Below are 23,518 nucleotides of genomic sequence, written 5' to 3' on the forward strand. Positions count from 1 at the left end.
CACACACACACAGAGTCTCACACACACACACTCTCACACACACACACACACACACACACACACACAGAGTCTCACACACAGAGTCTCACACACACATCAGAGAGTGTGTGACAGACACAAGAGCATCTCTAAACTTCTTACCGTCACACTCCACACTTGTACAGTCCACCAGCTTTCCTGATTCACATGTGCTGCAGAAAGAAAATACATAATGAATAAATAACACTGTTTTATATTTATATGTTCATATCATATTTATTTATTTTTTTTTTTTAATCATTTATTAGACGCTTTTATCCAAAGCAACTTACAAATGCATATGCATATTTCATATGCAATCTCATTAAATGCATAATTTAAAATAATTACCAATAATTATTAGTATTATTTTTAATATTATATTATATTATTAATAATATAAATATATATTTTATTAATATTATTTTTATGTATAATTTTTTTATTAATAATTATTATTATTGAAAATTATAAAATATATCGTCTTTTTAAGGCTTTTCTGTTAAATAAAAAATAATAATTAAAAACTTTCACTAAAATATATTGACATTTTATATGTATTCTTATGTGTTACTGTTAAATGCATTAAAAATAATTAATTATTAAGAAAGAATAATATTATAGGATAAAATTATATCGCTTATGTTTTCAAAGTTTTTAAGACTTTCAGTAATTAAAAAAAATATTCTACCAATTAAATATATTAACATTTTACATTTAAAAAATACTTATATGCTCATATAGGCATTACTGGTAAATACATGTTAAAATTATTATTAATTTATAAATAATAAAATATATCGCTTATGTTATAATCTATCTATAATTTAGTGCCATGTTGTTACCAGTTGTTGCAGTTTTTGGTGACTGTGGCTCCGGGTTTGTGCTGCTCTCCATCAACATGGCAGCGACAGAGCGACAGAGACACACACTCGCCATCCTGAAACACACACACACACACACAAATGACAGGTATACACTCACAGACTCTTCACAGACATAATCAGATATACACATACACACACACCTGTAGGGCCGACCCATCAGGACACTGGCACCCAGGCAGACAGCTGGTGTTTCTCTGGACCTCCGTCCCCAAATCTGAGCACAGCAGCTCCTCTCTCACACATGCGACCCACTCCTGACCTTCTGTACAAGCGCTTCCATTCCCTGAGATCACACACACAGACAGAAATGATGAGGTTCCAGGGCTCCTTATGCCAAAAATCATTAGGATATTTAGTAAAGATCATGTTCTTACAATGTTTTTCCAAAACTCTCAAATCGTGCAGTGCACTGGAAAGTTTCAGGAGTAACAACCACATTCAAATGCAGGTAAATACATGTTAAAATTATTATTAATTTAAAAATAATAAAATATATCACTTATGTTATAATCTATCTATAATTTAGTGCCATGTTGTTACCAGTTGTTGCAGTTTTTGGTGACTGTGGCTCCGGGTTTGTGCTGCTCTCCATCAACATGACAGCGACAGAGCAACAGAGACACACACTCGCCATCCTGAAACACACACACACACACACAAATGACAGGTATACACTCACAGGCTCTTCACAGACATAATCAGATATACACATACACACACACCTGTAGGGCCGACCCATCGGGACACTGGCACCCAGGCAGACAGCTGGTGTTTCTCTGGACCTCCGTCCCCAAATCTGAGCACAGCAGCTCCTCTCTCACACATGCGACCCACTCCTGACCTTCTGTACAAGCGCTTCCATTCCCTGAGATCACACACACAGACAGAAATGATGAGGTTCCAGGGCTCAGCTCACACAAACACACACGTGTGCGTCACTGACCGCAGGGCTGCAGGTTACAGGCGCTGAACTGCTGAGGCGTCCCGTGAGTCCTGACCGGACCTCTGGTTCTGCTCCTGTATCCTCCACCGCAGGGAACCGAACACTCGGACCACGGGCTCCACGGGCCCTTCACTCCTGAACACAGAGACCACAATGATCACATGCACAGTCACTTCACAGGGTCAGACCTCCTGGATAGAGGCTCATGATTTTCTGTTTTATAGGCCTTGAGTGGTTTGAACCATATTTTGGAATAAATCAGTGACGCCTCATAATTATTCATTAATTATTAGTATAATTATTCATTATTCATGTATTCTCCAATTGTTAGTCTCTTTGGATAAAGTAAATGTAAGGTGTGGCTTCACTCTGCAAAATTTGCGTCATAAACATTCATACAAACACAAACAGTTCTGCATTTTTATTAATGCATTAAAATACAGAATGGCACCTAGCAAACAGGCCTTAACACTTAGCTTTTCTATTTATTTATGTATTTTTTCATTATTTTATATCTATATTTTTTATTTTATATTTATTTTAATTTAGTAACATATATACAATTTATTATTTAATTTCAATCATTTATTTTATATACAGTATAAATTTTGTTTTGCGTTAGAAATTGTATATAATTTTTTTTGCATTATATGCATAAATATCATGTATGTTATTGTTACATGTATGCTGCACTATTATAGCTTTCAATAATATTTTGCATTAGTTTTCATTTTAACATTTTCAATTTTTAATTTTAGTTAAAGTTTTAGTAAATCTGTTGCTTTTGTCAATTGTATTTTTTTAAATATGTCCATAAAGTTTTTTTTTAATATATTTTTTATTTTATTAAAAAAAAAATAATAATAATCTTTTTATTGCAAATATATTTGTGTGTCTAATTGTAAATTGCTGTGTGCCATTAAAGCTTTTATGATGTTATTGACCTGCGTTGAACTCTTAATCGCAGAAAGTCTTTGTCATGTGTTGTCATGGGGTCACTGTACCGAAACAAGGTGTAATGCTGCATGTGTCCAGTCCGATGCGCTCGCCCTCACACGCACGGCCACCAAACGCCGGCGCTGGATCGGTTCCTGAACGATAGCGGCGTCTGATGCCCACGTCACATGTGCGACTGCATGCGCTCCAGGCCGTCCACTCACTCCACCCACAATCCACTGCAGAGGAGGAGAAGGAATGAAAGCAGATGGAAATACCCTTCCCAGCCTATAGGTAGATGAAAAACAGATATGGTGCAGAGGGTGTGATTGTGTGATCCTCACCAGGGCAGGGTGCTGTTCCACACTGCATCTCTCCATTAACACACGTGCTGTGAGCAAACACAAGAGACTGTCAGACGAAATCCACAGGGAAGCTGAATATACATGTCACACGAAAAGTGATCAACTATTATCATTATCATAACTTGACAGCACTGGAAAATCTCAAGGGTGGTTGACATGTTACTGTAATATTATAGCAGTATTATGTAGTATCACACTATAATTAATTCAAGACCATTTAAAATATAGGCTTTTTTTTTATTATATATATGACATTTTTTTACTTTTAAAAATGCATTGACTATTTAAGTGAATATTTAAGCATTCAAAAATGTATTGAATTCAAAATTAGACAAATCTTGTTGAAAAAAGGGTCAAAGGTCAAAAAAGTGAGTTTTTGCACAACAAGGCTGCATTTATTTGCTCAAAAATACAGTATAAATTGTGATATATTATTACAATTTAAAATAGCTGTTTTCTATGTGAATCTATGTTAAACTGTAATGTATTTCTGTGATGCACAGCTGTATTTTCAGCATCATTACTCCAGTCTTCAGTGTCACATGATCTTCAGAAATCAGTATAATATGCTGATTTTCTACTCGAGAAACATTTCTGATTATTATCAATGTCGAAAACAGTTGTGCTGCCCGATATTTTTGTGGAAACCGTGATACGTTTTATTCACAGATGAATAGAAAGTTGCATTTATTTGAAACAGAAATAATCTGTAACATTATAAATGTCACTTTTGATCAATTAAATGCATCCTTGCTGAATAAAAATATGAATTTAAAGTAGGTTACCAGTTGTTACAGCTGTCGTCGGGCACGCTGTCTCCCTGCATGTACAGCGCCCCCTTATGGTAACACGGGCAGCGGTAGAGAGGCACACAGGTGTTATTGCAGAAATAATCTGTAACATTATAAATGTCCCTTTTGATCAATTAAATGCATCCTTGCTGAATAAAAATATGAATTTAAGTAGGTTACCAGTTGTTACAGCTGTCGTCGGGCACGCTGTCTCCCTGCATGTACAGCGCCCCCTTATGGTAACACGGGCAGCGGTAGAGAGGCACACAGGTGTTATTGAACAGATAGAAACCAGGAGAGCAGTAACAGCCATCATAACACTCGGTGGCACACTCCACATCCGCCGTGGCATCCAGACACACTCGAGGACACGCGCCGCCCTGAGCCTCGCACTGAGCCTTAGACAGGAAGCTCATGCCGTCTGGACACACACCTGCAGCACACACACACACACACACACACACACCAGTCAAACACGCACATCAGCAGAAGCTATGCAGAGGCTCCAGCAGGTTTAATAGCGTGATTTACCAGAGCAGGGCTGGACGTTGCAGTCTCGTGTCTGTATGTGCGGCCCGGGACAGCCGAGGCCTTCGTACAGCGGCGGAGGAGAACTACAGAAGCGCTCTCTCGTCTGAACACCAGAGTCACACTCAGACGAACACACAGACCAGCTCGACCAGGACGACCAGCCTCCGTTCACTAGTGTCACACCAGAGACAAACTATCACAGAAACTGCAGCGCTTGAGCTTGTAAATGTATAGAGGATTTTTTTGTTTGTTTGTTTTTTTTAATGGACAAAAATTGTGAATTTCGTATTTGTTTCCACTGTAATAAAGATTTTTATTTGGTAATACTGCAGGTATTATTTATTTTGTATTATCAATTATTTTATTTTGATTCATTCAGTCAAACACACACATCAGCAGAAGCTATGCAGAGGCTCCAGCAGGTTTAATAGCGTGATTTACCAGAGCAGGGCTGGACGTTGCAGTCTCGTGTCTGTATGTGCGGCCCGGAACAGCCGAGGCCTTCGTACAGCGGCGGAGGAGAACTACAGAAGCGCTCTCTCGTCTGAACACCAGAGTCACACTCAGACGAACACACAGACCAGCTCGACCAGGACGACCAGCCGCCGTTCACTAGTGTCACACCAGAGACAAACTATCACAGAAACTGCAGCGCTTGAGCTTGTAAATGTATAGAGGATTTTTTTGTTTGTTTGTTTTTTTTAATGGACAAAAATTGTGAATTTCGTATTTGTTTCCACTGTAATAAAGATTTTTATTTGGTAATACTGCAGGTATTATTTATTTTGTATTATCAATTATTTTATTTTGATTCATTTTAGTTTTATAATTTCTTAATGTGAATTAGCTTTTATCTTTATGTTTTTTATACTACACAATTTTAATTTTAGTTATATTTTTAACAGTTTTGTATGTGTTGGTCATTTTTAGTTTTTAATTATTACTATTTAGGTCTAATTTATTTTTATTTTAGCTTTAGTTTTAGTTCAGTTTTCATTTTAATTTAGGTTACATTTTTAGATATTTTTGTATGTGCTTTTGTAATTTTTATTAGTTTTTTATACTACTATTTATATTTAATTTATTTTAATTTCAGTTTTAGTTTAGCTTTCACTTTAATTTTAGTAACATTTTTAGCAATTTTGTTGTGTGCTTTTGTCATTTTTGTTAGTTATTTTAGAAGTTTTTCTATCATTTAATTTTAAGGTCTAGTTTTAGTTCTAAAACTGTTTTGTTAATATTATTTTCAGTTTTAATTTTAGTGCTTCAATGAAAATTGCAAATGTTGCTTTGAAAACTAACTGTTGATAATTAATAATAATAATAACTGTTAATAATAAGCTATATATTATATATTATTAATATTTATATTTCATTTGATTGTTTGTTTTTAGGTTTACTTAAATTACCATATTAGAATAATGTTTAGGTAAAATTTGCCTTTACTCTGAAATAAAAAAATAGACTTTATCAACATATTTGGTCTTTAAAAAAAATGTTATTTAGTTTTTATTTATTGTTTAAATTTGAAAGAAAATATTGTGATATGGTGAAATGTCAACTCATCAAAAGCTCTATGAATTTTACTGTACATTTCTGCCATATGGACATCAACTTGACATGGTCACCGCTGATAAGCTACTACTTTAACTTAACTTTAAAATAGAAACTTGCATTTTCTGTAAAGCTGCTTTGCAATGGTTTGTATCGTGAAAAGCGCTATACAAATAAGCTCGAACTGAACTGAACTGTATGCATCTTTGCAACTAAGAGCAAATGAGCAAGTCTAATTTCCAATGCTATAATGAAGTGTGTTTTGAGATGTACCGGGGCAGTGGATGGTGTTGCACGGCTCGTGTTCTTCTGCCTCTCCTCCACAGGAGGCGCCGGTGAGTGTGTGATTACAGCTCCTGAAGCGCCGCCTCAGTCCCACGGCGTCCACATGATGAAAACACGTCTTACTGCACTCGGACCACAGCGTCCACTCGCTCCACGACACTCCCTCAGGACCTGCACACCTCACAGTCATCATCTGCACTAAAACTAGTGTTACACGCTAACAGTTTGATTTGAGGTTACCCTCCGAGCAGGACGAGTAGCACCGACGGGCTTCAGTAGAGTCTCCTTCACACGGCTCCACATTCACCACTCCCACTGGACTCAGAGGAGATCTGTGGAGAAACGGCATATAGAGGACTTATATAATCATTCAAAATATCAATACAAATGTATTTTTCAATGTAATAAAACATGTTTTCCTGCTGGTTTTTACATGCATAAAAAACACTGCACATTATAACTTTACTAAATGGTTCATGAACCAGTCAGTCCACCTGTAACGGTGCTCTATTCCTGTCCCACAGCTGCTGTCACATGACGTCCATGAAGACCAGGCCGACCAATCACAGCGAGCGACACAGCTGGATTCATCACAGGTGACACGACCTTCTTTACACACACTGTGTGATTGGATCAAACATCACGACATGCATTTACAGCATTAAACACGGCCAGATCATCAGAAGAACAGCTCAGCAATCAATTGAATCTACTGACCATGTGCTGCAGCTGCCGTTACTGACGTCCTGACCAGGCCGGATGACCGAACCTTCCCATAAACACTCACATTGACTGGCACTGACACAACGGCCCTCTTGCAGGAAGAGCCCATGAGGACAACGACATCCTAACCAACAAAAGATCAAACATATATACATAAATCATATATTATCACTTCTCTTTTGGCCTTTCTCTTTGTAATAATTATTAATTATTTTTAAAATAGCTTATTAAATATTATTAAAATAAGAAATTGTATTAATTATTTATCATTATTAAAATGCAATTAATCAAATGCAATCAAAAATCAATTAATCAAAATGGCATTTTATCAAAATGTATTATTATTATTATTTTTATGAATTTATTGAAATGATTTATGAAATATTAAAATAATACATTTAATGTAATAAATTGTAATAATTATTAATAATAATCATTTCCTTTTCAAATAACTATATTTCTATACTCTAAAATATATATTTATTATTATCATATAGAATTATTAATATTATTAAAATAAAACAATACAAATAAAATGTAAAAAAAAAAAAATTTTTTTATTTATTTTATAAATATACTAGGTCTGCATATCTGTATTGATAATTTACATCAATATATAAATCATTTGAGATACAATAATAGAGGACAATATATAAAATCTAAAAAACTGATTAATTGTAATAAATAATTTTCATATTAACAGCCTTAAAAAGGAGGTGAGGTTGTACCTGTAGTGCAGTTTAAGGAGCAGTTCCTCTCAGAATGAAGGTCAGAGCAGGTCACGGGACACGGCTCGATTTTTCCAGCCAAACAATCCGACTCCTCCACCAGGATCATCCCTCCAGTGCAGCCTGCAGCAAACAACCTCGTTCAACAAGAGCATGCAATAAACTACAAATAATAGCCTACATTTCAGAATGAGGACTGTTGCACTATAGCAAAATATAACTGCACGCAACAGTCATGCATGCTTTTTAAACCACCGTGCAGCACGTGCAGCGCTCACCGCTCTGTGTGTCTGTGTTCGGGCCGCAGGTCTGCGTGTTACACGTGTGTGTTTGTCTGCTCATCCCCTCACAGTCTCTCCCACCGTTTTTGTGCGGAGGGTTCGAGCAGGTCCTGTTCCTCACCATCAGTCCTCCACCACACGGGACGTCACAACCGGACCACTGCGTCCACTCTGACCACTGACCGTCCACTGAGAATTCATAAGAGAAAACAATGAGCCTCGAATCCGAGCGTTACAGTGATTTTACTGCGGTTAAGGGAGGTTTTCAGAGATATGAGCACATTCAGCTCAGTTTGGACCCAGAAGAGGTACTTTAAAAAAAATCAAATTTGATGAAATGAAAACAAAAATGGGTTAAGACTGTCAAAATGCACATCTTTTTTTTAGAAATAATAATAAAAATAATAATGAAATTTAATACTGAAATAATCTATTGAATATTATTAAAATATTTAAAATTATATCCTTTTCAACTGACTATAATTTAACATGTATATTATTATTAATATTACTAGAACTTTTATTTATTGTTATTAAATACCTGGAAAAGGTATGTATAACATATAATAATAATATATTATTATAATATATGTAGCCTCTTTCCCATATTTCTCACACACTTTTAGAATTGAATTTTAGTGATACGCATGAATACACACACACACACACAAAACACACAAAACACACATAACAAATATAAGTGACATAACAAATAAACTATTTAAAAAACGTACAATAAAAAATATTTTTTAAAAATGAGAAAAATTAAAGTCCACATTTCACTTTGCATATTGATGATCCCGCATGAAAAAAATAATCATCTTTTTCATCTGGAAGCCATGGTTTTTGCAAGTCAAATGAATATATTTTGTTTAAAAAAATTCCATGGTAACATTTATGTTGTTTTGTAAAAAAAAAATTGCGCATACATGTTTCATAAATTATGACTGTTTTTCAGTTACGAGTTCAAAGGAGTTTATTTCAATTCATTTCAGTAATTAAATATGCTAACTATGGCAATTCTCAGATTATTTGTTTTTTATAAACTTCATATAATGATATATTCAAATATACATTTTTCATGCACATATGCAATATTTTTTTCTTGCATTGCTATAGTTCATGTATAACTTGTAATTCCAAAAATGTCTTACTTTTATTATTAATAGAAAACCGGGTAACTGTAGTAATAACACAATAACATTCAAAACTTTGAAATGTTTGCAAATTCACTCACTGATGAGAAAATCTGGTTTCAGCTGAAAAGTCTTTTAATTCTGACTGTTCTATAATATTATGTCGAATGCAAAAACAGTATGCAGGTTTTGAATGCATTATGAGTGTTAATACAGAAACATGTTTGTACCAGGACAGGCCTGCAGGAAACATGCGCGGCTGTCGAACTGAGCGCCGCCGCAGGATCCGCCCGACCGGGCGTCTCTCAGGATGTTCCTCTGGCGGAAAAGTGACCCCAGACCACACGACACGCTGCACTGACTCCAGGACGTCCAGGGAGACAGAATACAGTCGACTGCAGGACACAAACAGACCTCTCAATCCCACAATGCACCTGACCTGAGATCAGCTCACACATAAGCATCTGAGATGTGTGTTTCTGGACTCACAGCAGTCGCTCTCGTCCGAGCCGTCAGCACAGTCTCTGCGCAGGTCACATCTCTTCTCCAAACTCACACACTCGCCGCTCCAGCAGCTGAACTGTTTGGAGGAGCAGAGTTTGGGCAGCAGGGGGCGCTGAGAGGGTGTGACGGACCCTGAGGGCCGAGATTAGTGTTATTCATGTTTCTGTGATTGAGACTATTATAAGAAGAATATTTATTAAAGAACATTATAAATGGTCAATGAATGGTTTTAATATGTGTTAGGAGAGTCAACAACACTATTAAAAATAACACATGTATTCATTTAGTAGATGCATTTTCAGCTTGGCCTTTACTGGTTCATAAAAAATAAAATAAAATAAAATAAAATGCATTACAAAAAGTGTTGTGAGTGTAAAATGTGAAAAACAATTCAAATGAAACAATACATGATAAATAAAGCAAATATTTGCTTTTAATTCTAAAAACTAAAAAAAATAAGTTTAAGGTTAGTATAACTACATAAACAAATCAGACAGTTTATAAAAACATTTTTAACAACGTACTGAATCCCCTGAATAATTGTAACAGTGTTGAAAAATAATTAAAAATCATTTTCAGTAAATGAAATTAAACTGAAATATACATATTAAATTAAAAACTTTATGCTGGAGTACTAAATTTGAAAATAAAAATAAATAAAAAATATTAAAAATGATGAACTATTAAAATAACCCCAAAATTAATATAAATTACAAATGCACAAAACAAAATTACTAAAACAAAATTAGAATGAAAACTGAAAATACAAAAATAAAAGCTAATTCAAAATATTAATAAATATGATAAAAGTACATAAATACTAAAATAATGTGTCACATTTGTATATTAAGTGAAATGCTGTTGTTTGTTGTTGATGCTTGACCTTGTCTGTAGAAATCAGGATGTTTTATTTCTGCATATGTGGTAGAAATGCATCTAATGCTGTTACCTTAATTGACATCCTCACTGTTTTTGTGCAAGATAAATAATATCCTGCATGCGAAAATAAATGATATCACAGTTCTGACAGCTCATTATTTAAAAAGATAAAGCTCTTAAATAACTTCAAGATAATTAGCTAGTACTTTTTAGTACACATACTGGTAAAAAATGTATAGCCTGAATGCACTGTAAGTTGCTTTGGATAAAAGCGTCTGCTAAATGCATAAATTATTATTATTATTACTTTTTCAGAAGGGCAACCTGACTGTAATTTAACTGCTCCAGTTATGATTAGCAGCTTCTATGCAGCTTCCTCAACACTGCTGGCATGTAATTATCAAAATAAATGTTTTATTTGTACCACAGCGATCTTCATCGGATCCGTCGGGACAGTCCTCACGGCCGTCACACACAAGAGCAGCTTCCACACAACCGAACGTCCTGCAGGCGAACTGTCCTTCCACGCACACAACTCTGGGTAAGCCATCATCAGGGGGTGTAGATGTATCCCAGAATCCTTTAAAAATGGATCACAGTATTTTGAAAGCATTTACTATTGTTATACCCCAGCACCTGCTGTGTCAAACACACAAACACACACCTGTCGTGTTGAAGAAGGGTGTAGGCGTCAGAACATGAACGCCCGGTTCTCCCGTCGGACCGACCGCAGGTGGCGCTGTGGTGATGTGGGTCGGTGGAGCCACTCCTGGGCTGCCGTCCTGTGGACTGGTGGTGTGAAGTCCGGGACGTCCAGTGGTGGAGTTATAGTGACCAGGATGTCCCGTTGGGCCGGTGTGGGTCTGTAATCCTGGTACACCAGGTGGCGCTGTGGTCACTTCACTCCTGGGTGTGACCAACTCATCTGAACAGAACAATGACAATAATAACTCTGTTAGTTGCAACCTATTTTTTCTTCTTCTGAGGTTGATATAATAGATTACATATATTACACATTGCATCATATAATGCTTAAAGAAAATGCTAAAAAAGGTTATTTTCTAGGACCATTAACGTTGTTTAAAATGTATTAATTACAGTTTTTTTTCAACTGCTTACACACATTTTCAAAACTTTGCCTCTTTTTTTTTTTTTTACTTTACACACAAATCCAAGAATTGCACGCATGAATCAGTGTATGGTTTTGCAGATTTGGTGTGTGGTTCTGGTGTTTGAGTGTCAGCTTTCAGAAATTGTGTGACAAGTAAAGATTTTGTGTGTAAGCAGTTGAAAAAAACTGTAATAAATTATATTTCATGCATAGATCATAGAATTAATTAACATTTGCTATTTTTATTTAAAATATACAAAAATAATTATATTATTTAAAAATATAATTAAAAATTGCATTAAAGTCATGGGAAGTTTTTTGTTTTGTTTTGTTTTTTATTATGGCATAATAATAATATACTTTTTTTTAATGGCATTTTGGATTATGGCAAAGTTATTATTGGTAACTAAAACTAACACCATAAACACCAATGTTTGTTACATGATAAATGATCTATAACTGAAATAAAGTATTTAAAAAAATTAAACATTTCTCATTTTCGTTTAGTTTAACTTGAAGTACCAAAATAAATAAAATTTAAATTGGAACAAAAAATTATAATTTAGAGAGAGAGTGAGAGAAAGAGAAAGAGAGAGAGAGGTATGGATATTTAAAAAAAAACAGTAAAAACGACAAAAACATAACAAAATAACTAAAATTGTAACTAAAATAAAAAATAATTAAAAAAAAAAAATCATAAAAACTATAATAGTATACCAGTAATACTAAAATAACTTTGCATTATGGAAATGTTTGGGATTTTAATGTGTTTAATTGTCATGATAATGTCAATGTAACAATGTAAAAAAACAAAAACAAAAAGTAATTGTCATTAAAATATGATTCAACGTTTTTATGTAAAATCCATTTTTTCTGTTGTTTTTAATGCGGTATGAATTATGACCTGGTCACTTGATTCACCCAGGTAATGAAAACTAAAAGGAAACACCAGCAGGCAGCAGTTGTACCTCCTCTACAACCCAGCACCTCCACACGGAGGTAGAAAGTGTGGCGAAACTCTACAGGAATGATCCGGAGAAACCGAGCTCGGACCAATCTGTCCAACCAGCGTGTGACGGGCGTCCGGCTGACCATCCTCACCTCAAATATCTGACACGGACACAACAACACACTTCATTTACACATCCAACTTTCATTTGAACCAGCACAGCTCAATCCCAATGGCAAATTCATGTGTTTGATTACCTTCGGAGGAGAGCCTCTGTCTCCAGTCTCAGTGAAGTTGATGAAGTGGTTCTCCACTAAAGCGAAGGCCAGTCTGTATTTGCTCAGGTATCCCCACATGCGTTCACTGCCCTGCGTCACCACACCTGAAATCCATGTGGGCTCCAGGAAATCCACCTGGAAGTACGGATGAGGGTCTCCAGGTAACGGACTCCATCCGGGCTCCATCACCATCCTGAGAAGCACCGAAACAAACAAATGTCATCAAAGGCATCATGTCACATGTTGTGGTTGATCTTGTTTATTCTATTTGCAAGATGAGATGATAGTCATATTTTCTTCATTTGTGCATTCATACGTTTATAACCTTAATTCATCATAAAACGCTCACACATTGGGTACGACGTTGAGCCGGCCTGCGTCTGCAGGATTATTCTCTCTGTATGAGGACGAGGTCAGCTGACCATAATGGACACGGCCATCCTCCAATCCCAGAGCAGAAGAACAGACACCTGATGCGTGACAGACAGGTGAGAGTCAGGTAAGGTTATTACAGTTAACTAATAGCATTAAAAAAAAATTTGTTACTTGAAAAAATGTTAACTGGACATTTTATTTCAGCTAGTGGTCAAGGCAAGATTTCTCATTTAGTTCTCATTTAGTTTACCTTGATGTACTAAAATAACTACAAATAAAATATTAATTAATTAAAATGTATAGACGTTTTTTTATGATAACACACAAGAAAATGAGTAAAACTGTCACTAAAATTAAACTGAAAAAAGAGAGAGAGAAAAAATCTAATTCAGAATATTAACAAAAACTATAATAATATATCATATGAGCTCCTACCTTTCTGACCAGGTCCTCCTTCCTAGGAAATGCAAAGAAAAAAATAGTTTAAAATTTAATTCCAGGATTAATTACAATTACTGTGTATCTGATATACAACTAATAAACATTAATATCAAAAACACATTTCAATAAAACACAACTATAACCAATCTTCTGGACAGCAGAGTCACAATAGTACTACTTAAGCTCTAGCAACACCATTTGTGCATTATTATATGAAAGAAAATGAGGCATATTTAATAAATGTAATATTAAATATTTTGCATTATAACAGAGTTTGTTTAGCTTTATACATTTTAATATTATAATAATTTTTTAAGTGATATGGCTATACTTTTGGGTTGGGCATGTCATTGTCAGATTTGCTTTAACTGTGATTCTAGTTAACATGTTAATAGGTTAAGTCTCACAGTGGTGGTCAGGGCACTCTGAGTGGTCACGGGTTTCTTGCTGGGCGTCCGGAGAGGGGCGGCGGTGGGGGTGACGTGGGTAATATTTGTGTGTGTGCAGTCTCTCTCATCCGCTCCATCAGGACAGTGAGGGACTCCATCACAGCGGCGCTGCGCCTCAATGCAGCCTCCTGGAGGAGGACAGGAGAACTGACCCGACGGGCAGACCGCCGGCCTTCTGGTAGGAGCGGGACGAGTTCCTGAACATAAAATAAATATTTCGTTTATAACTAAATAAAGTGTTCAGCAAGAAAAAAAAGCACGGAAAAACTGAAGCCTATTTTTAGGATGAATAAGAGTTTTGCACTGTGACATTATTTATATTTTTTACCTTCAAGTTCCAATTCATTTTTGTAATTCTCATTATTTTTAATGGCGATTTTCATTTTAAATAAATGCATTAGTGACATGCAGTATTTGTTGTTATTTCTTATTTAAATCTGTAAAATCTGATGCAATTTCTTTTTGTTTTGGTTCTGGGGTTAAATGTATTATAATAATTAATGATATATTTTCAAGCTTTATAAAACACTAAATCAAGGCCTTTTTTATCCCCTTTTTGTCCAGCAGATTAAGTCTGGGTCTATGCCCACCACTGATATTTAATAATATCATTAATATAACATTATACAATTTTTTAATTCGTTTTTTTTATTTCAATTAAAGTTTTAGTAATTTTGTTGTTTTGTCATTTTTTAAATGGTTTTTGTCAAAAATAGTTTATTTATTTTTATTTTCCGTTTCATTTTTAGTAATTTCATTTTATTTTATTTTATTACACCAACTAAAGTAAATAAAAATGGCAACTAAAATAAGTGAAGCTATTATTTCATTCAAATTATCATCGATTTTTAAGAATATTTTTGTTGTAGTTAATGATAGTAACACTGGTACCCACCGCAGTTGAACTCATCTGTCCCGTCGCCACAGTCGTCGATCCCGTCACACAGTGCCCCCCGTGGACCAGCAGGAACACAGCGGCCGTTACCGCAGAGGAACTCGCTTTCTCTACAGGGACGTAGCGGCGGGGTGGGAGTTGACCACTCATGCTCTGATGGGAATGAGAGTCAGAGAATTTTAGATGGACATTAGGGCTATTCACTTGCTGTTCTGACACCTACAATGCAATGGAGAGGGAAACTAAAGATACCATCAGCACAGCCCATGACTTCGACTCTCAGATAGATTCCATTCTGAAAATCATGAGGCAGAATTCGTACAAAGCGAGCCGACACCATCCGGTCCAGACGGGCCAAAGCTACGCCACGGTCATCACGGTTTCCCTGAAACACCTGGAAGAGACATTCAGAAAAACAAAATATAAATACTTATTTCTTAAAGGTGCAGTATATAATATTGACTAGTGGTTGAAATGGGTACTGCAATACAAATTCAAAATACTTTAATACAAAATTACACAAAATATTTTTCCATCTTTGAGAAGGCAGCCGCAGCCAACAGAAAAAAAGTAAATGTTTCTATTTTGCTGCATGTAGTGTTTAAGTGAGACATGAATCGAAGTGTTAGATGAGATTTTGTCTGTTGTTGATGTTGGGTGATTGTGTGTCACCTTAGCTTTGGGTCTGGCGTCTGTGATCAGTTCTTTATAAGTGAACCACTGATGTCCGTCGCTGCTGAATTGCAGATAGAAGCTGGAAACAAACGTGTCAAACACGCCGCCACCCTGCGTCAACACGCCTGCAACACCACAAACAAACAACACATTACATTTATTTAGCTTTATTATGAAAAGCAAAGTGTCACTGTTATGGTCTTGCATTACCCATATTTCAGGACCAGAAAAACACAGACAAAGCAACCACTGAGTACAACCTAGCAACTGCCAAGCAACACCCTAGCAACCACCCAGAGAACTCTACAAAATGCCTAGCATCACCCCAGCAACCACACAACAATGCCCTAGTAACTACCCATAAAACCCTATCAACCGCCTAGCAATGCCCTAGCAACCATCCAGAATTCCCTAGAAACTGCCAAGCAACCACACAGCAACGCCCTAGCAACCACCCTGATAATCCTAGTAAACTGACTGACATTTCCCTTGTAATAAGCCAGCACAACCTAGAAACCACACAGCAAAGCCCCAGCAAGCACCCAGAACACCCTAGAAACGGTCTAGTAACCACATAGCAACACCCTAGCAGCTTCCTAGTAACTGCCTAGCAACCTCCTAGTAACAACATAGCAAAACCCTAGCAACCACCCTGAACACCCTAGCAACTGCCTAGTAACCACATAGCAACTTCCTAGTAACTGCCTAGCAACCTCCTAGTAACAACATAGCAAAACCCTAGCAACCACCCTGAACACCGAAGCAACCGCCTAGTAACCACATAGAAACACCCTAGCAACCGCCTAGTAACCACATAGCAACACCCTAGCAATCACCCAAAACACCCAAGCAACTCTATAGGAACTGACTAACAACCTCCTAGTAACCAAATAGCAAAACCCTAGAAACCACCGTGAACACCCTAGCAACCACCTAGTAACACCACAGCAACACCCTAGCAACCACACAACAATGTCCTAGCAATCACCCAAAACACCCAAGCAACTCCCTAGTAACTGTCTAGCAACCTCCTTGTAACCACATAGCAAAATCCTAGCAACCACCCTGAACACCCCACAGTAGCAACCTCCAAGTAACCACATAGCAACACCCTAGCAACCACCCTGAACACCCTAGAAACCGCCTAGTAACCACATAGCAACACCCTAGCAACCACAGTGAACACTCTAGCAGAAGCCTAGCGCTGACTGTTGCCACAGCAAGCACCACCCACAATTTACCACAGAAAATGTACTCATTATTATAATTATTAACAGTTTTTGAAGACTATAACTTGTAAATGCATTGGACATTTAAATATACAGCACTGTTATGTCACTAAAGTACAGTAAAATTCAAATCGATGTGAACTATATCATTTTCAAATATCATCAGCATTCTAACGGACCTCAGCTTCAGTGAACAGCAGACTCTTTGACTATATGTTCTTAAATGAGCTGTTGTTTGTGACCTGTGATGTTGTAGTGTCTGAGCAGGTCTATCTGGAGGTACGGCCCGCGTGACGAGTGTCTGTGCTCCTCAGGGGTCCCGGCCGGGAGCTCTCTGTACTCCTCTGGCTCCGGGCTCCAGCCCTGCAGGTCGCTGTGGGGGTCCCGAGCGTGCAGACGTCCCGCTGACGGAGGGTGACCGGGTTGATGGGACGAGGCGCTGAAGCTGCTGGCAGGGAGCGAGAGAACGCCCAGAGCGGACCAACACTCATCTATAAAACAACACACAGAATACAGTATGTGAAAATAGAGCGTTAGAAATGACTCGGACGCATCAAAGACTAAATCAATAAATAAACACTAAATAAATAAACATAATAAAACATCTTTATATTATACAATATACATGAATAATACTTCACATAATTATTACTGCATTTAAAGAGTTTTCAAAATAAAAATGTGTATTTGCAAGTGATTTATAGTAGTTTTCTTGACTATGTGCATTAAAAATGACAGTTCTGCTCACAAATTTATAGAATTACCCTTGCAGAATCTCTGAAAATGATAATTATTTTAACAAAATTAGAGGAATCATAAACATTGCATTTTTTTAATTTAATGCCGTCCTGGATAAGCTGTTTCACATAACAGATATTTACATATACTGTAGTTCACGCGGCAAATTAATAGCTGAATTTATAAAAAATATCTGTTCAAAAGTTTATTTATCTTTGATTCTTAATACTGTGTCTTTACATTAGAATGATTCACGACTATTTTTCTGTTTTGTGATGGTTGTTCATGAGTCTAAAGAAGCCTGTTTCTGCCACTGAATAAAAAATAAAAAAGATAATTACGACGACTTCTATCACAATTCTGACTTTTTTCTCAAGCTATAAAGTCGGAATTGTGAAAAAGAACTGGACTTTATAACTCACAATTGTGGGTTTATATCTCACAATCGTGAGAAAAGAAGTCAGAATTGTCAGATGTACACTCGCACCTGTGAGAAAAAAAATTGTGTTTTTGTGTAATTTAGATGGAAAATGTTTGCCTTTTTATAGTACGAGTCACTTATCAAAAGTTGCTAAAAGTTGTCAAATAAATTTTTAAAATAGCTAAATTTGTTGCTTGGTGCTTTTGGAACAAACAGTTGCTAGGGTAGTCTGAAAAGTTGCTAAATGTAGCAACAAAATTTCTAAGTTGGCAACACTAGTACTGATGTGTGTTTGAATGAAACGGACCTGCAGGTGGCAGAGGGTACGTCGGGACGGTCGGAGGGCCCTCTGGTGGGGTGGAGGGTCCGAGTGTTATTGGCAGGATCATTGGTGTAGTCGTCATAATAGTGCTGCCATTACCTGACAACACAACACAGCAGACTTCTGCATGAACAACAGCGCATTCTGACTGCATGATCAATCTAGTGTTATTATGAATACAAAAAACACAAGTATAAAATAATAACTATGACAAATATGTCAAACCTTTTTCTTCACAATAGCAACACTTGTCTCCTTCCCCTGGAATCAGAATACGACCCTGAAACGGAGAAAAAATGTTACCCAGTTAAACCTGAACATGCAATATAATGTTTATAATGAGGTCCCATTAGTTAATGTTAGTTATAGCATTAACAAAGCTCAAGCTATTTGTTATAGTCTTTATTAATCTTTGTAAGTTAATAAAAATACAACTATTATTTCACTTTAGCTCAGGTCCATTAAATAATATTAAAATACACAACTTTTGATTTTAGTGATGCATTAGAAATTGTTGCAATTGCCATTAACTAAGATTAATGAATGTTTTAGAAGTATTTTTCACTGTTAATTAAAGAATTAACTTAGGTTAACAAATGGAACCTTATTAAAAAGTGTTACCGCAATAGCTATAAATTTAATGCAAAAAAAAAAACTAAAATCAAATTGTCATTTGATTTCTGTGTTTTGTGGTGTAACTGAACAAATTAGTTCACATTCATTTATAAAAAACAGCCTGTTTCAGAGTAATAAACAGAAAAATAACAATATTGACATAGAAAAATTTATTAATTATGAAATAAATACAATTTCAGGAATGAGGCAATAATTTAACGATCAAGAAATTTATATTAAAATAATAATTACATTTAAATAACATATTTTCATGTTGATGGTTCTCTGATGACAGTTCATGTTCAAATGATATGCAGGTAAACAAATAAATTGTTTAATATTTTTAATTTATTTAATTTTACATTTCTACAATTTAATTAATTATTAGCTTTTCATCAACTCACAAACTTCCTGCAGATTCAGGAGAGTTTTGTTTTATTCTCATCTGACAGGGTCAGTTCAGTTAAATCAATAATATTACTGAATATTAAGTGTTTTTTAACACACACACACACACACACACACACCTGTGGGCATCCAGTGGCAGTGTAAGGACAGTACGGGATGCACTGCACCGTGAGGTTAGGCCAACACTGGCACATCTGACACTGACCGCCTTTCCAGCGCTCTCCCACCGCATGTGTGTGTCCATGATATTCACACTCACTGCACGGCTCTGTCTGACAGCTGAGAACAAACAAACCGCATGAAAAATATCATAAACATCCACTAAAGCACTGCACTAGAAATGCCAGGGTCATGGGTTCGATTTCCAGGGAAAGCTTGTATTAATCAAATGTATAATGCATTTATGCAATGCATGTAGTTTTTGGACACAAGCATCTGCTGAATGCATTAATGTGACTAATCAAAACATCTGCTAAAGCAAAAAGGCAGATGTGTGTTTTACATTTCCCAGATCTTCAGGATGCTTTGCAACATATTAATACTAACCGTCGTGCTTTCCGGTAAATTCCTCGGCATTGTCGGCCGTTTCCGTGTTTTAAGGGGTTATTCGGGCTGCGGAAAGACCACTGGACACTCTGAACTCCACACGGACCCAAACACTCGCCCCACTGAGACCAGGACGACCAGCCACAGTGAACTGATGAAAACACACATGTGCAGTGATTAAAAACCTTGCAGGACACACTTTAACAAGCAACAGCAAGAAAATCATAACATTTAAGCAATAGCAAGTACCAAATCATGGCTTTGCTGGTTTGTGATGTAAACTCAAATTTACTGACTATTTAAAAAAATAATAATGTTTTGTGTCTCATCCCAATTTTCTGTTTCAACAGGAAAACAACAGAACATAAAACTGCATTTGTTAAATAAGGGTTTCTAAAATGGGGTTCGTAAGAAATCTGTAAGGCGTTTGTGAGTTCATGAAAAGCTAATAATTCATTAAACTGTAAAAAAAAAAAAACATTTAAATAAAACTCTTAATAAAAAATACATAACATTTTATTTGTTTACCAGCATGTAATTTGAACATTAACCAACATCAGAGAACCGTGAACATGCAAAATTGTTGTTAAATTATTTCAATATTAATTTCTTGATCATAAATAAAATTATTTTTCTAAATCATAAATCAAAAAACGTACATCCATCAATTAAAAACAATTTAAATTAAAATCACCATCAATTAAAAACAAATTAACAAGTATTAGCATAATGTATACATAGGAATTACAATCAAAAATTAGTGATTTTTTGCACAGGGCATATGGGTTGATTAAATTTTTTTTTATTGAAATAATAAAAAATTACAATTCATTACTTTAATATAAAATACACTGAAATAAAACACTTTCAACCAATCAAATAAAACACTAAAAATTATGAAGTATTTTATTTGTGTACCTGCATGTCATGTGACCATTAACTGACATCAGAGAAGCATGAACGTGTGAATGTTTTATTAAATGAGTGTGAGTGAATGTGTGTGTGTTCTTGTTTATCCTACATTGCGGGGACCAAAGGATAGTTCAACTTGAAATTTTTTACATTGTGGGGAAAAAATTATTGAAAATACTAAATGGTCTTTATCTGAAAGTGTAACAAGGCAAACAGGTTTTCTGTAAAGGGTAGGTTTAGGGGATATCGTTTGCTCAGTATAAAGAATAGACATCTATGGAAAGTCCCAACAATTCACAGAAACCTAACATAGTGTGTGTTTATTTGAGTGTGTGTGTTTACCTGAGCACTCTGGGTTGGTGTGACAGCGCTGGGCTCGTCCTCGCTCACACACACAGATGTCACAACCCACTTTGACCTGCTGACCGGGCCAGTATCGAACCCCAGACACCTCACACACACACTCCTCCGGCCGAACACACTGCTGCTCGTGATTCATGACCGTCCCATCAGGACACCAGCAGCCTGACACGAAACAACAGAACCAGTGAGGAAACAGACAACCACGAATATACAGGACAGTAAAACAATCTTTATATTACCACAGCATTGGCATTTATGAATGGCCATCAGTGACATTAAAGAAGCTGAGAGGTAAAGCATTGTTAACGGCTCACCTGTGAAACACCTGGAGTTGTGGTCACATGTTGTTGCCCCGGATATGTGAGCGCAGGTCAAAGGGCACGGCGCACAGCTATGTCTGACGAGGCCCACGGGACAAGAGACGTTAGCGCAGCCGTCCTGAGGACATGGCTCTGAAAAACACATCTGTGTTCAGCTGGGAAACATTGAGTGCTTCATCATGGAGCTCATTTAACAAAAAAAGAGCAGATGAACCGACCTGCACTGCTCTATACATCACTATAAACTGAGTTTAAACATACACTGCTGATACAGAAACCACAAGGGCTTTAGCTCAGCAGTTACTGTCTGTAACTGGTGAATATAAATAAAATATTGTTTGGTAAATGGTCTGAAATATAATACCCTTGATTCTAAATACTCTGTGTCATTACCTGAATGATCCATGACTGTTTTTTGTGTTTTGTGATGTTATTGTATTAATATTTTTAATTTAAAAAAATTTTTTAGTTAATGTTTTAATGTGTTAGTATTTATTAATTGTAATAATTTTTTTTATGTCCATATAGTTGGTATTATTTTTTATTTTATTTTTGTTTTTCATCAATTTATTCAGCTTATTTTATTACATCAATTTAAAAATGAGAATTATAATAAAAATAATTAAAAAAAATTTTTTAGTTTACATAACCCAGATTTTTATATATATAATGTGTTTTTTTTTTTTTAAATGTACAATTATTCTAACATCCCCTGTTGAAACTGACACTACTTAGACCAGATTGGACGAGCTCCAAAATGATTTTAGATGGATAAAAAATGGTTATGGGTATAACTGGAGGTAGACTGGTAACCAGTGAAGATTTAAACTAGAGCCCAGCTGAAGCGGTTCATCTGCTGGAGGTTGTTTGTTCTGGTTCTTACTGATGTCAGTAGTCAGGTTAGTTTCTCCAGGTAGTTCTGCACAGGTTCTGCCTCCGTTCTGTGGTGGGAAACACTCTCTCTGACGGACTTCAACAGCGCCACAACCTTTACTGCAGTTCGACCACGTGACCCACGGCAGCCAGTAGCCATCGACTGTCAGACAGAACCAAAAACTCAACATCTGACACCAGAACGTTCAGACATCAGGTATGTATTTACATGGGGTAATATATTGTACCGGGGCAGGCGGTGGAGTAGCACTGCTGTCGCTGTGTTTTCTCTCCTCTGCAGTGTCCGTCTGAGTCCTCCAGGCTGCAGCGTCTCTGTCGGCTCATGGTTCCTGATCCACAGCTTCGGCTGCAGGGGCTCCAGGAGCTCCAGGGACCCCAGACACCACAGCCCGTCTCATCTGAGGCGTCTGCGGGACAGTCTGCTGCACCGTTACACAACTAAACAACACAAGGACAGACAGACCACACTGCCTCAACCACATCATGAATGTCTAAAAAACAAGGTGGTATTCTCGATGTATAAACACAAATAAACACATCAATATTAATTTCACGCAGATCAGTGTACCGCGTTGAAGGGCACACAGGAGCCATCAGCACAGGTGAACTCCAGACAAACGCGACTGGCGTTTCCCTCACTAGGTGGCGCTGTGGTGGGACTGACTTTATCTGGAGAAAGAGAATTATAGAAATTATACATTATTACATAGATATATAATAATTATCACAGTTCTCACAGCAGAACTGTTGTGTGTCTCCAAATAATTCGTTTCTGAATGAATCCACGTTCTGAACGAATCAAGAGAACCAATGATTCAATGGGCTATTCATAAAGAGAGCCATTTACTTCATTCCTGAATGAATCAGCAGTTTGAACGAATCAAATGAATGAATGAATGCCTCAATGACTTATTTATTAAGACATTTACCACCACCTACTGGCAATTTTAGTTTCTTATTTTAGAGTATCCTTTCATTAAAAAAAAAAAATCGTATTTCCATATTAATAAAAATCT

At 36.3% G+C, this 23,518-nt stretch overlaps 1 protein-coding gene across 1 annotated transcript in view; it reads right to left on the reverse strand.

Moving 5' to 3' along the window:
• The window catches only part of sspo (SCO-spondin), a 102,705-nt gene that overhangs the window by 39,275 nt on the left and 39,912 nt on the right, over positions 1-23,518 (reverse strand). The window contains 36 exon segments of the mRNA XM_016235575.1: positions 142-191; positions 864-958; positions 1,046-1,188; positions 1,280-1,314; positions 1,446-1,540; positions 1,628-1,770; positions 1,849-1,983; positions 2,853-3,023; positions 3,129-3,175; positions 3,935-4,043; positions 4,131-4,373; positions 4,472-4,642; positions 6,299-6,481; positions 6,551-6,642; positions 6,805-6,930; positions 7,028-7,157; positions 7,762-7,884; positions 8,040-8,231; positions 9,409-9,573; positions 9,668-9,829; positions 10,980-11,141; positions 11,226-11,486; positions 14,123-14,132; positions 14,135-14,361; positions 15,312-15,453; positions 15,732-15,859; positions 17,206-17,454; positions 18,430-18,543; positions 18,670-18,724; positions 19,587-19,746; positions 20,014-20,164; positions 21,268-21,450; positions 21,603-21,740; positions 22,492-22,644; positions 22,730-22,940; positions 23,071-23,171. Coding sequence (XP_016091061.1) covers positions 142-191; positions 864-958; positions 1,046-1,188; positions 1,280-1,314; positions 1,446-1,540; positions 1,628-1,770; positions 1,849-1,983; positions 2,853-3,023; positions 3,129-3,175; positions 3,935-4,043; positions 4,131-4,373; positions 4,472-4,642; positions 6,299-6,481; positions 6,551-6,642; positions 6,805-6,930; positions 7,028-7,157; positions 7,762-7,884; positions 8,040-8,231; positions 9,409-9,573; positions 9,668-9,829; positions 10,980-11,141; positions 11,226-11,486; positions 14,123-14,132; positions 14,135-14,361; positions 15,312-15,453; positions 15,732-15,859; positions 17,206-17,454; positions 18,430-18,543; positions 18,670-18,724; positions 19,587-19,746; positions 20,014-20,164; positions 21,268-21,450; positions 21,603-21,740; positions 22,492-22,644; positions 22,730-22,940; positions 23,071-23,171 — 5,055 coding nt within the window.

Source organism: Sinocyclocheilus grahami, unplaced genomic scaffold (assembly GCF_001515645.1).
Source record: "Sinocyclocheilus grahami isolate Dianchi unplaced genomic scaffold, SAMN03320097.WGS_v1.1 scaffold472.1, whole genome shotgun sequence".
NCBI classification, from domain to species: domain Eukaryota; kingdom Metazoa; phylum Chordata; class Actinopteri; order Cypriniformes; family Cyprinidae; genus Sinocyclocheilus; species Sinocyclocheilus grahami.